The sequence below is a fragment of the Tupaia chinensis genome, unplaced genomic scaffold (assembly GCF_000334495.1).
Source record: "Tupaia chinensis unplaced genomic scaffold, TupChi_1.0 Scaffold143797_1, whole genome shotgun sequence".
Lineage (NCBI taxonomy): Eukaryota > Metazoa > Chordata > Mammalia > Scandentia > Tupaiidae > Tupaia > Tupaia belangeri.
The window spans coordinates 109266-123073 of record NW_006203647.1 but is presented as its reverse complement, the minus strand read 5'-3'; the positions used below and the strand labels follow the sequence as shown (position 1 = coordinate 123073).

The following is a 13808-nucleotide window of genomic DNA, read 5'->3' as shown; positions in this document are numbered from 1 at the left end:
AGGCGGGGCCGCGCGGGGCGCCCTCCCCCTCCCGGCCAGGTCCTCTCCCGAGCGCCCGGCGCAGCCTGCGCCGCCTGCGCCCCACCGCCAGCCCTGCCCGGCCCGGGGTGCCTGGCTGCGGGGTCAGCCCGTGGGAGACAAGGTCAGGACACTGGTCGGCGATGTCCGAGTGCGACCGGAGGCAGCTGAGCGGAGGCGACGGCGGATGGGATGTGTCCCTCCTGACCGGGGTGCGGGACTGGGGCAGACGCCGGTGAGGAGCGGCAGCGGCAGCAGCGAGGTTTCCTCCGGCCGGAATGCCCCGCCCGAGTGTCCCTGTCCGCGCCCGCGAGCGCAGCCCCACCGGGCAGGGCGCTGGGGAAGATGGAGCAAGGGGCCCGGGCTGCACTGGTCCTCCGCAGCCGGCGGGCCCTGGGCTGTAGAGGACTCGGCCGGCGGGCAGCGGTGGTGGGGGCGCGTCCTGGTTGCTGGACGGGACAGCTGGCTGCTGTGCGATGGGGAACAGCTGGCTGCTGTGCTATGGCTTCCTCTACCTGGCGCTCTACGCGCAGGTGTCCCAGTCCAAGCCCTGCGAGAGGACTGGTTCCTGCTTCTCAGGCCGCTGTGTCAACTCCACCTGCCTCTGCGACCCGGGCTGGGTGGGGGACCAATGCCAGCACTGCCAGGGCAGGTTCAAGTAAGTGCCATTTCCGACCCCGAACCTCAGTCCTGCCCCACCCCGGTCGCGGCCTCCCCGGTCTCGGCCTCAGCTCCCCCCGGCCGAGTGCGGACCGCAGCTTTCAGCAGGGGCAGGCGGGAGCCGGGCCGCGCTGCTCCCTGGCGCTCCCGGGCGCCCCGGGACACTGGGGTCCTCGCGGAGCACTGACCGACGTGGAGTGAAGGGTGCCAGATGTCCACCCCGACTTCTAATCCCCAGATCAGCAAGAACATTCTCGTGCTCGCTTTACGGTGCTGAACACCATTTTGTTAGGACAGTATTTTAAAGTCAGAAATGATGCAAGTAACTCACTGAAAGACGTTGGCATTGTGAGCACTTCAGATACAGAAGTGTAAAGGTTCACCGTGAATGGTGGATCTACTAGTACTTGGCACTTCCCCCGTCCTATGACTCACTCTAGAAGTGACCACTGATGGGGCTGCTGTTAAGTTTAGCAAGTGATCCTAGTAAGTGGAGTTTATGATGGGGTTTACTGTGAGCCAAACGTTGTCCCAGGCGCTTTATGTCGATTTTCCCATGTTCCTCACAACTCTGTGACTTACTGAAATTATACTAGATTTACTGAGGGATCCGGACAGTGGATTTAAGTAACTTGTCCAAGGATACAGAGTAGTAAGGGTCGAGTTGAGGTCCAGATCAGCCAGCTCTATGGTAGAATATGCTACGGTGAGTTTGCCCACAGTTCTGAATTGAGCAATACAGGGGAGACTTAGGTTAGATCAAAGGATGAAACACCAAGACTTTTATGTGGTCAAGACCATGATTTTTTTCTAACTGGTTAATTCACTGTCATCTGTTGTGTGGAAACATCTCTGGTTTTTCTGAAGCCCAAGGTGCTAAGGAGTTTGTTTTATAAAGGTAAAGATACTTTTCTCCACTGGATGATGTTTATTACATTCCTGTTTCTGCTGGATATAAAGAGCCGGGTGGGTGTGGGGGAGCAGCAAATCAGTTGACGCTATTAGGATTGCCTTTGATAACTTGCAGATAACAGTCATTTAAAAATTCCACTTCCTACTTGTCTAGCTACTTAATATAAAGTCGCTGGCCGGGTTTGGGTTGCAGCTCTGAAATCACACTATATTGATTACTAATATTTATTTGAGGATGATAGTGAAGTCTAAGTGAAAGGGCTCTTGGGCTCTAAGGTAAAGGTAGGAGTATGATTTACCTTATTAATGTACAGTATTTAGTACAATTTCCTGGGAGTTCTAAACAGCACATTTTTCCCGTTTCTTCCTTTATTGCATTTTTTTTTTTTTTTTTTTTTTTTTTTTTACTGTTGCTGGTTTATAAATTGCCCCTTAAGCCAGCAGAAGGCATGGTGGTTATGTTGCCTGACTCCCACATGGCCTATCAGGGATCATGGTTTGAGACCCCGCTGGTGGCTTGACAGTCCCACCGGGCATGTGTGCATGTGTGCCCAAGATCCTAGGAGGAGAGTTGAGGAGAAGAGGTTGCAGCTTCGTCATCCCCCTGAGTGTAATTTCTCACTTACCCTCTGTGGCTCTGTCTCTCTCTCCAGTGAGCACACATACCTCATGGCAAAACCTGTTACAAAAAGTGCTGCTTAAAATTGGCAAAACCTGTTACAAAAAATGCTGCTTAAAATTAAGTGTAAGAGGGACCAGCAGGTGGTGTGGTGGTTAAGGCATTGGACCATCCCACATGGCCGACTAGTGTTCGAGTCCCAGGCCTGGTGGCTTGCATTCTCCCTTCCCTTCTCTGTCTCTCTCTGGTCAAATTAAAATAAATGAAAAATGGATTAAATAATTCTTTAAAAAAAACCCTCAGTGTAAGAATGTGGGTTTTCTTAAATAACCCTTTTTTTTTTTTTAATAGAGTTTTTTGCTGTAGGGTGAGTGCGCTTGCTAGAAAGACAGAGAGGGACAGAGAGACAGAAAGCGAGAATTCACTTCCCAGGGGGGTTGGCTACGCTGCAATCCCTTCTCCTCTCGGGATCTTGGGCACACATGTACATGTGCCCAGCATGAGTTTAAGCTACCCGGTCCAGGACTCGAACCACGGTCTACTACCTGGGAATCCAGCGATATAGCCATTATGCCAACTGCTGAGTTTAAGCTACTGGATTGGGGACTCGAAGCCCACGGTCTACTACATGGGAGTCCAGTGACACAGCCATTACGCCAACTGCTGGTCCCTTAAGTAGCACTTTTAAATTTTAGGTAGAATGTACAATTTAAATGAGTTTTTAGCAGGCTTTTGGAAGTGAAATCCCAGTTAAGTTTTATGAAATTCGTTTGTAGCAATGAGTTGAAATATTTCCAAGTTTTGCACTTTTACAAATTAGTAATAGTACCATAGTTTTTTTTTTTAATTAAAACTTTAAGAATAATTTTAAGATGAAATCTTACTGAATTGTATTTGGTAGGGCCCTTTTTTGAAACTTAATTTTTCTTAAAATCTTGTTATGACAGTAGCAACTAGCCTCTTTACCTAGCAAGACAGAATTTTGACCATACACTGACAACCAAATGTGAAAACAACAACATGCATTTTTTTTTTTACATCTTTTTATACATCAGTACAAAGATTGCTTGATTCATATATAATTTAAGGATATTGCCTTTGTGTAGGTGGATTTGTTCCCTTTCTTTACAAAGGACTAAAATTGTTGCAGTACTGAGAAGCTCGTATCTACATTTTATAGTAGTGGACCTTGTTAATCATCTGGATCAGCAGCCTGTGACCTCACTAGCAGATGTTGTCCCAGTTAGTCAGAAAGATCACAGATCAAGTTAAAACTAGCTTAAATAACATTGAGCAATGATGTTCATAACAAAATGCATTAGTGAGTAAAAAAAGAATGTATTTTAAAATATAGATATAAATAATAGTAAACCTTGAACTAATCATTGAATAGTCATTATTTCCTTGGTAGCTATTTCCCATGATTTATTGTGTTCTATTGATAAATGCCTTCTCATTTCTCTGTGGAATAGAAACTATTAATTAGAGTAAATATAATTGGTACAATGCTCTGTTTTTTATGTATACTCCTGGGGTAAAGAAAATATAGTAGTTAATGTTAAAGAGAAGAATCAGATTTAGAAGAAAAATCTTCCTGGTAAATTATATGCTTAGCTGTGAAAGGTTTATTTGAAGATGGTGGCTTGTTTCATCTGGCATTTGAAGTAATAACACAGGGGGAAAGACTTGAACTAGAAATTCTCACTTCACTAATTATCTTGAAAATCTTTTACTAAACTGAAGAACAGCAACCTTACAAACAGACATCAAAAAAGATTGATCAATCTTGGTAAGCAGGTGTCAAAATTAATTGGTTGGCTCCATGGTAACTTAGCTTTTTTTCTGTTATAGGGGTTTCACTAGAGAATAAAAAGTATTCTTCAAATGCTTCTTTAGAATGGAAGATTGATAGTTGGGCGAAGAAATGCAGAAGTAAATATGGCATCAAAAGTCATACTTCAATTCTCTTAGTATTGATTTTAGTGTTCTGTTTCCATCTGAAAAGAATAAAACACTCAGAATAATAAACCATCCCTCACACAGGTAACAAAACAAACACAGAGCTTTGCTGCAGCTAGACTAAAGGGCTTAGGACTGAAGATGTTGTAAGCATAATTTGAAATATAAAAACAAAGGGTATAATAGACTAATTTGAATTATAATTGAGTAGCTAGTATAGTATTAGACTAGAAACCATTTTTCTTTTTCTTTTTTTCTTTTGGAAGGTTTTTGCTGTAGTGCACATGTGTTCACCAGACAGACAGAGAGAGACAGAGAGACAAAAAGCGAGAATCACCACCCATGGGTGATGGCCATGCCGCAATCCCTTCTCCTCCGTTCTCCTCTTGGGATCTTGGGCACGCATGCACACGTGCCCGGTGTGAGTTTTAAGCCACCGGGTCCAGGATGTGAACCTCAGTTGACTACATGGGAGTCCAGCGACATAGCCATTACGCTAACTGCTGGTCCCAGAAACCATTTTTCTATAATCAGTATAAATGAATTACATTCTTTTAGAAACTATTTTTTTAGAATTATTTTTGTAGGGTAGTTGAGATTTGTATTTATATAAATTCATATTTTGTGCTCAAACTTGGACATTTTCTTGCTAATGTGACTTTGGAACCTTTGACTTTTAGTTTCTCTTAGGTAAACGATATAACCTAAATTAATACTCTGAGATTAGAAAGTATCTTACTATATTGTTAATTATTTATAAATATAAATTTATTATAAACATGTTTATTGATTTTTTTTTCCCCAATCATCTATTAAATCTTAATGTTTCTAGGTAATTTTTTTAGAGACTTTTGTTACAGGGTGCATGTGCGTGCCAGAGAGTTAGAGATATGCTGCAATTCCTTCTTCTCCATTCTCCTCAGGATTTTGGATATCCATGCATACACTCCTGGCGTTTCAAGCTGCCAGGTTTGGGACTTGAACCATGGTGGGAATCCAGAGTCTTAACTACTAGACTACCTGCTGTCTCCTATAGATTTCTTTTTTTAACCTCAGGGTAGTCAAACTTAGATACTGAATTTCACACATTTAGAATGTAAGTATTCTATTTCTAGTGACATCAAGGGAAAAATGTAATATCAGGAATTGTTTTTCTTTTTTTTAGGTTTTATTATTCAAAAAGGGGGGGGACAGAATTAAATGTACAGTCATTTACCCTAAGCTAACATAAAAAAGTGTGTGTGTATACATATTATACACATATATTTGTAAATTATATATTTAAATATATTAAAACATATCTATGCATAAATTCTGTATATACAGAGTCCTTTCTATTAATTGTAGGGACACAACCAATAATTATAAAAGTTAAATTGAATGTTAGGTCTTTACTTCAGAGTAGAATTTTTTAAAAGAATTATTTATTTGATTTTATTTATTATCATTTTAAAATTTGACCAGAGACAGAAAGGGAAAGTGAAAGTAAGCCATCAGGTTTAGGACTTGAACCACAGACAGCCATATGAAAATCCAGCACCTTAATCACTGTGCCACCTGCTGGCCCAATGCAAAGTATAATAGAATTTTAATGGATCATTTATATTCATAGGTTCTTTTCACATTATTAAAATATATAATCATACAATAGAAATTTAAAATAATTTATATTGAGTTTGGGTAAGATCCTAAATGATAAGTTTCTGTAGTCACATGGTTTTTAAGAACACATGTCCGCATGAGTTGGCTCTTTAGGCAGATTAGACTCTTTCCTCCTTTCTTCTTCACTGGGCTTTTAAAGTTGTGTGAAAATACCACATTCCTTTTGGCCTCAGGACATTTCACACGCACACTGTTATTTCTTTAAACCCTCTTTCCTATCTGGTTTTTGCTTTGATAATTACTGATCATCCTTCTCAGCTTTTATACTAAGATTCTAAAGGAGGCTTTTCTGACTCCTCAGACTAGGTTGCTCTTATTATATTAATATCTTATAGCACTCTGTTCTGAGTACTTCCAAAATGAAGTATTTAATTACACTATACTCATTTTTTTCTTTAAATGATTTTTAAGAGCTTTATTGAGGTATAATTCATATAAACTGTAGAATTTTAAATATACAATTTATTTAAAATCTACACTTATATCAATTTTGTCAGTGTATGTACTTTGAAATGATCAAGACAGTCAAGATCATAAATGTAGCAATCTCACCCCAAAGCTTTTGTGAGCCCCTTGGTCATCTCTTCTCCCTGTCCTTGTCGCCGAGCAACTATTCATCTGCTTTCCCACGTTATAAATTTGTTGGTATTTTCTAGAGTTTCATGTAAGCGGAATCATATATTATGTGGTTCTTTGTGCCTGGCTTTTCTCATAGCATATTTAATTAGAGATTTATTAATTATGTATCAGTAATTTATTTCTTTTAATTGCTGAATAGTGTTCCAGTGTATAGATGTACTACAGTGTGTTTATCCGTTCATCTGATGATGCGTGTTTAAGTTGTTTACGGTTTTTGTCTATTTATTTTAAAGCTACTAATGTAGAAGGCTTCGTGTGGACAAATGCTTTGCTCCTCTTGGGGAAATACTGAAGAGTGGAATGACTAGATGATGTAGTAAATCATGTTTGACTTTCTAAGGAACGGTCAGCTGTTTTTCAAAATAGTTTTATCATTATATTCCCACCAACAGTATATTCCACCAATAAAGACAGAGAGAGTTAATAAGAGGGAAAGTGAGAAGTCAGCCCCAGAGGGGCTGACCACACTGCAGTCCCTTTTCCTCCATTCAGCTCTAGGAATTTGGGGAATGCATGCATACTTGCCTGGCACCATTTTCAAACTGCTGAATCTGGGACTTGAACTGTGGTAGGTCAGTGGGAGTCTAGCACTTTAACTGCTATGCCACCTGCTGGCCTCTCTCAGTTTTTATTTTTATTTATTTTAGAGAAATTTTTGCTGTAGGGCGAATGCACTTGCCAGAGAGACAGAGAGAGAGAGAGAAAGATAAGTCACACCCCTCAGGGGGATGACCACATTGCAATTCCTTCTCCTCCATTTTCTTCTCAGGATTTTTTTTTTTTTTTTTTTTTCTGGAGAGGTTTTGCTATAGGGTGCATGTGCTTGCCAGAAAGACAGAGAGACAGAGAGACAGAAAGCGAGAAATCACACCCCCCACCCCTGGAGATGGCCACGCTGCAATCCCTTCTCCTCCATTCTCCTCTCGGGATCTTAGGCATGCATGCACAAAGGCACACATGCCCAGTGTGAGTTGAAGCCACTCGGTCCGGGACTTAAACCGCAGTTGTCTCTGTGGGAGTCCAGCAACATAGCCATTATATAAACTGCTAGTCCCTCTCTTCTCAGGATTTTGGGCATGCACGCACACATGCCTGGCATGAATTTTAAGCTGCTGGGTTCAGAACTTGAACCACAGTTGACTATGTGAGAGTCTAGGGATGTAACCATTACACTCTCTACTGTCCCCCCCCACCCCCCCTTTGTTTGGGGTAGCAATTTTTTTCAAGATTTAATTATTTATTTATTTTGCCATAGCATATGTGCGCTTGCTGGAGAGAGAGAGAGAGATACAGAGAAACGGAAAGTGAGAAACCACTCTCTAGGAAGATAGCCACACCTCAGTCTCTTCTTTCTCCTTTTGGGACATTGGGCATGTTTGCCCATGTGTCTGGTGTGATTTTTTTAAGCCACCAGATCCAGGACTCAAACCATGGTGAATCGTATGATAGTCTAGCGCCTTAACCACCACTATACTTGCTGGCCCCTCATTGGGTTTTAATTTGCATTTCCCTAATGACTAATGATGTTGAGCATCTTGTCACGTACTTAACTTGCTATCTGTATAATTTCTTTAGTAAGGGGTCTGTTCAAATACTTTGTACCTTAAAATAAATTTTGGAGGGCCTGTTGGTGGTGTGGTGATTAAGATGCTGTATTCTCAAATGATCAACTGTGGTTTGAGTCCCAGACCAGGCGGCTTGAAACTCATGCCGGGTGTGTTTCTGTGCATGCCCAAAGTCCCAGGAGGAGAGTGGAGGAGAAAGGATTGCAGCATGGCCATCCTCCCTTAGGGGTGATTTTCCATTTTCTCTCACTCTGTCTCTTTCCTCTCCAATGAGCACATGTACCTTACGGCAAAAACCTTATTTATTTATTTATTTTCTTCCAGGCCAGCTTGTGGCCTAGTAGTTAAGGAACCGGATCCCATATGGGTGGCCATATAGTTTGAGACCCAGATCTTTTGGCTTAACATGTTGGGTGTGGGACCAGCAGGTGGTGTGGTGGTTAAGGCGCTGGACACTCCCACGTGGCCAACCAGGGTTCAAGAAAGCAATCTGCTGGCTTGCTTTCTCACTTCCTTTCTCTCTCACTCTCACCCTCTGTCTCTCTCTGGCCAAATTAAGAAATAAATGAATGAATGAATAAATAAATAAATAATTATTTAAAAAAAAACCAAAACAATGAAAACCAAAAAAACCATGTTGGGTGTGTGTGCCTGCCCCAAGTCACACTAGGATGGAGAAATGGAGAAGGGATTGCAGCATGACCACGCCCCTCTGAGGGCATGCTTTCTTACTTTCCCTCTTTCTCTGACTCTCTCTAGTGAGCACATGTGTCCGCTGGCATTTTTTAAAAAGTATTTTTTATTTACATTTCATGGATTATAGTTCATTATCATATATGTCATTTGTAGATATTTTCTGCCAGGCTATGGCTTGTGTTTCCATTCTTTTTCTTTTGAGAGAGATATTTGCTATAGGGGACATACACTTGCCAGAGAGACAGAAATCAAGGAATCACCCCCCATGGGGGATGGCCACACCACAATCTCTTCTCTTCCATTCTCCTTGCAGGATTTTGGGCATGTGTGCATGTGTGCCCAGCATGAGTTTTAAGCTGCTGGGTCCAAGACTTGAACCAGGGACAACTACATGGGAGTCCATCAGTGTAATCATTATGCCATCTGCTGGTCCCAGATTTCCATTCTCTTAAACAGTGTTCAAAGAAGAGAATTTTTTTGTTTGTTTTTAATGCCAGAAGGTATATGCACTTGTGAGAGAGAGACATGGTTGTGCTACAATCCTTTATCCTTCACTCCTTTATGATTTTTTTTTTTTTTTTGGAGAGGTTTTTTTTCACTATAGGGCGTGTGCGCTCGCCAGACAGACAGAGAGAGACATAGAGATAGAAAGCGAGAAATCACCCCCCGGGGGGATGGTCACGCCGCAATCCCTTCTCCTCCATTCTCCTCTTGGGATCTTGGGCACACACACACACGCGCCCGGCGTGAGTTTGAAGCCACCGGGTCCAGGACGCGAACTGCGGTCGACTATGTGGGAGTCCAGCGACATAGCCATTACGCTAACTGCTGGTTCCCTCCTTTATGATTTTGAGCACATATATTCATGTGCTTGGTGAGATTTTTAAGCTGCCAGGGCCAGGATTCCATCTGTGGTCAACTATTGTCATCTGGCTCCCAGTGGATAGTGCCTAACCACTGTGCTTTGGGTCCTGCCCAAAGAATAGAATTTTAAAATTTGATCAATTTCAGTTTATAATTTTGGATTTTACATTTAGGTTTATGGTCAATTTTGAGTCAGTTGCTGTTTGTGATGGAAGGTATGAATCTAAATTCATTTTTGTTGGGTATTTATTTCACATTTCAGTTGTTCCAGCACCTTTTGTTGAAAAGACTATTCTTTCTTTGCTAAGATGACTTTGCACCTGTGTTGAAACCATTCGCTCATATATTTGTCTATTTCTCTGCTCTATTGTTTTGTTGATTTGCATCTTTGTATGTCAGAATGTCTGATTACCTTAGCTTTGTAAACCTTGAATTCAGAGTGTAGTCTTTCAACTTTTTAAGTTTCTTTTGGTTATTCTAGGTCTTTGGTAGTTCATATGAATTTAAGAATTCATATGAATTCTTCTTTCCTTTTTTTCTTGCCAGAGGGCATGTGTGCTTGCTGGAGACAGCGATAGAGACAAGAGAGACAGAGAGAGAGAGAGAAAGAGTAAGAAAACACTCTCCAGGGGAACCAGTCATGTTGCAATCCCCTCTTCTCCATTTCTCTCTCCTTTCGGGAGTTTGGGCATCCACACCTGTGTGCTTGACACATTTCTCAAGCCGCCAGGTCTGTGACTTGAACTACACTGTCGGCCATAAGGGATCTAGCCGCATTAACTGCCATGCCATGGGCCTGGCAATTTTTACAGAAAGACTGCTGGGATTTAGTTTGATATTGTGCTAAACCAATATGCCAGTTTTGGGGAAAATTAATATAGAAATAAAATTGATATTTGTATATTGATCTTATATCCAGCAACCTTACTAAACCTACTTGTACATTGTAGTAGATTCTTTGTTTTTCTACATAAGTGACTATATTGTCTACAAATAAAGATACCTTTACCCCTTTCTTTGCAATCTAGATGTGTCTTGTTTCTTGTTCTTACTTTATTTCACTGGCTACAACCTCCATTACAGTGAGCAAGATATTGTTGCAAAGTTTTCCACAAAGAGAATTCCCAGGGCAAGTGGCATCACTGGTGAATTTAACCAAAATTTTAAGAAAGAAGTAATATCAACTCTACATAAATGCTTCCAGAAGACAGAATAAGAAGAAACACTTCCTAACTCTCTTTTTTTTTGCTTTTTTCCCTAAGAGGTTTTTGCCTTAGGACATATGTGCTTGCTAAAGAGAGACAGACAGACAATGAGAAGGAAGTGAGAAATCACTCCCCTGGGGGGATGGACATGCTGCAGTCTCTTCTCCTCCATTCTCCTCTTGGGACATTGGACATATATGCACATGCATCCTGTGTGATTTCGAAGCCACTGGGTCTATGACTCAAACTGTGGTCGGCCATTTGGGAGTCCAGTGGTGTAACTTCTATGCCATCTGCTGGTCCCTCCTAACTAATTTTCTTAGCATTACTGTGATAAAAGAACCAAAGATACTATAAGAGAAGAGCAGTAGCTCTTCTGAACACAGAGACACAAATTTTCAACAAAATATTAGCAAATCCAGCGATATATAAAAAGCCTAATATATTGTGACCAAGGGGAGTTTATTACAGGAATTCAGGACTGATTAAGCAGTCTGTAATCTTTCTTTATTTTCCCCCTTCTCTTTGGTTATTGTAATTATATCCTGAAGAGCCAGTTTTGTCTTGATGAATTCTTTTCAGTGTTTGTTTCTCTGGAAATGATTTTATTCTCTTTCCTATTTAAAAGATAATCATGGCTGGTATAATACTTTTAGCTGAAATTGCTTGAAGAGTTTTAAATATGTCTTCCCATTTTTTCTTTGCCTGCTATTGTTTCAGCTGATAGATCCAATGTTCATCTAATGGGGTGACCTTTGTAAGTAACATGGTATTTCTCTCTTGCCATTTTTAGAATTTTGTCTTTGTCCTTGATTTTTACCAATTTGGCTGTGATATTCCTTGGAATGTTTCTTCTTGTATTTTACCTGTTTTGTGTCCTTTGTATCTTCTGGATTTGGATGTCTGCAAGCCTCTAAATTTGGAAAGTTTTTAGTTAATGTATTATAAAAGATGTATTCTATATTTTTATCTGTCTCTTTACCTTCTAGAATATGTGTTATGTGGATATTTGGCCATTGAATGGTGTCCAGGATTTCCTGTATAATGTCTTTTTGTTGTTGTTGTTAGAGAGTTTTGCTATAAGGATATGTATGCTTGGTGGAGAGACAGAGAGTAATGGAGAGACAGAAGTGAGAAATCATCCCTCCAGGGAGGACAACCATGCTGTAGTCCTTTCTCTGTTTTCTTCTTGGGATTTTGAACATGTTCACACACATGCCTGGGGTGAGTTTTAAGCCTCTGGGTCTGAGACTAGAACTGTTGTCTGCGATGTGGGAGTCCATCACCTTAACCATTATGCCACCTGCTGGCCCTTGTCCTTATTTTTAATGGTTATTCTTCTATTCTTTTTGGTTACTTGGACTAAATCAGAGGGTTTGTCTTCAAGGTCAGAGATTCTTTCTTTTGTATGGTCTAATCTGCTTTTGATCCTTTTGAGGGAGATTTTGACTTCCTACATTGTATTCTTAACTCCAGAAATTCTATTTGATTCTTTTGCAGTGTGTCTATCTGTTTAGAGTTTCTCCTTTAAGTCATGGAAGAATTTTCTCATCTTCTGGAATTGGCTTTCTGTTTTTTCTTGCATTTTACTAAGTATTGTTACCATGAATATTCTAAATTCTTTTTCTGACATTTCTGCAATCTCTTGTGTTTTATCCATTGCTGGCGGGAGTTGTGATGTTTTGAGGGGGAGGTATTTCCTGATTTTCTCCTATTTCTCAGGGCTTTGCTTTGATTTTTTAGTTATCTGGTGGTATACTCAGCACTCCCTACTTCTTTGGAGTATGTTTCTGTAGCTGTGTGCTCCTGCACTTCTCTATTATATGCATAAGCTCCGTGCCAATTTCTCCCCTCTGCTGTGGCTAGGAGTGTGGAATCCACAGTAGGAGATTTGGGTTCAGGTTTTCAGAGGGTATATTTTTCTCTTTTTACTGCTGTGGTAGTTATGGGGAAAGAATTCCTCCAGAGCCTCCTATTTTCAGTTGTTTGATTTTTGCATATCTAAACCTAACTGCTGCCAGTGTGGTTAGAGGTTGAGCTGATAGAACGTAAGGAGACAGACCACTTCTATCTCTGGGGTTGTAGGATCTCCCTATTGCTCCTTCTTTCTCTGTGATTGCAGGAACCAGGTATTGGTTATTAAAGGCCAGAGAGCCCTTTCTCGGCCAGCTGTGGGGATGTCCCTGCTAATAAGCTTATGCACTGGCATGGCTTGGGCCTGCCTGTTGGTCCTTCTAGCTCTAGGATTGCAGAGTATCCCTGTTGTTCCTTATTTCTCTGCTAGAATCTTTCTTTGGTAATATTCCTCCGTCTGCTTCTGTCATTAATAGTTTATTTATTTTTCTTGTTTATTCTGGCTATACATTTACCAGTGTTACTGATTTTTTTCAAAGATCATTTTAAATATTGCATTTGATTTAATTGATGTATTTGCTCTTGTTTTCTGTTTCATTGATTGCTTCTTTCTTTGGATTTAATTTGCTTTTAATATTGTAGTTTCATAAGTTGAAAGCTTAGGTCATTAACTTGTGATTTCTTCCTTTCCGATAAAACCACTTAATACTATACATTTTCTTCTAAACACTGCTTTGACAGCCTCTCACATATTTTGATATGGTAAAATGTGTTATTTTGGAGAATACTATATGTGTAGTTGAGGAGAATGTACATTGTACTGTTGAGTGGACTGTCACAGAAATAATAAGTCAAGTCATGAACTAGGATTGTTCAGGTCTTCTATATTCCTATTGATATTCTGTCACTTTGTTCCATTGATCACCATGAGAGTAATAGTGAGGTCTCCAACTATAACTATGGAGATTTGTCTGTCTTCTCATACTTTCTTAAGTATTGCTTCTCATATTATCTATCTATCTATCTATCTATCTATCTATCTATCTATCTATCTAATTAGGATGGTACATATTCCTGGTGAACTAACCTTTTTGTGTAATTTCCCTCTGTCTTTGAAGTCTCTGATATTAATAGCCACTCTAGCTTTCTTCCGAT

General features: G+C 40.6%; 1 protein-coding gene across 1 annotated transcript in view; it reads left to right on the top strand.

The window, feature by feature from the left end:
- The window catches only part of LOC102496389 (attractin-like protein 1), an 84562-nt gene that overhangs the window by 300 nt on the left and 70454 nt on the right, over positions 1–13808 (top strand). The window contains exon 2 of the mRNA XM_027766974.1: positions 3–253. Coding sequence (XP_027622775.1) covers positions 3–253 — 251 coding nt within the window. The remainder of the gene's footprint in view (positions 1–2; positions 254–13808) is intronic.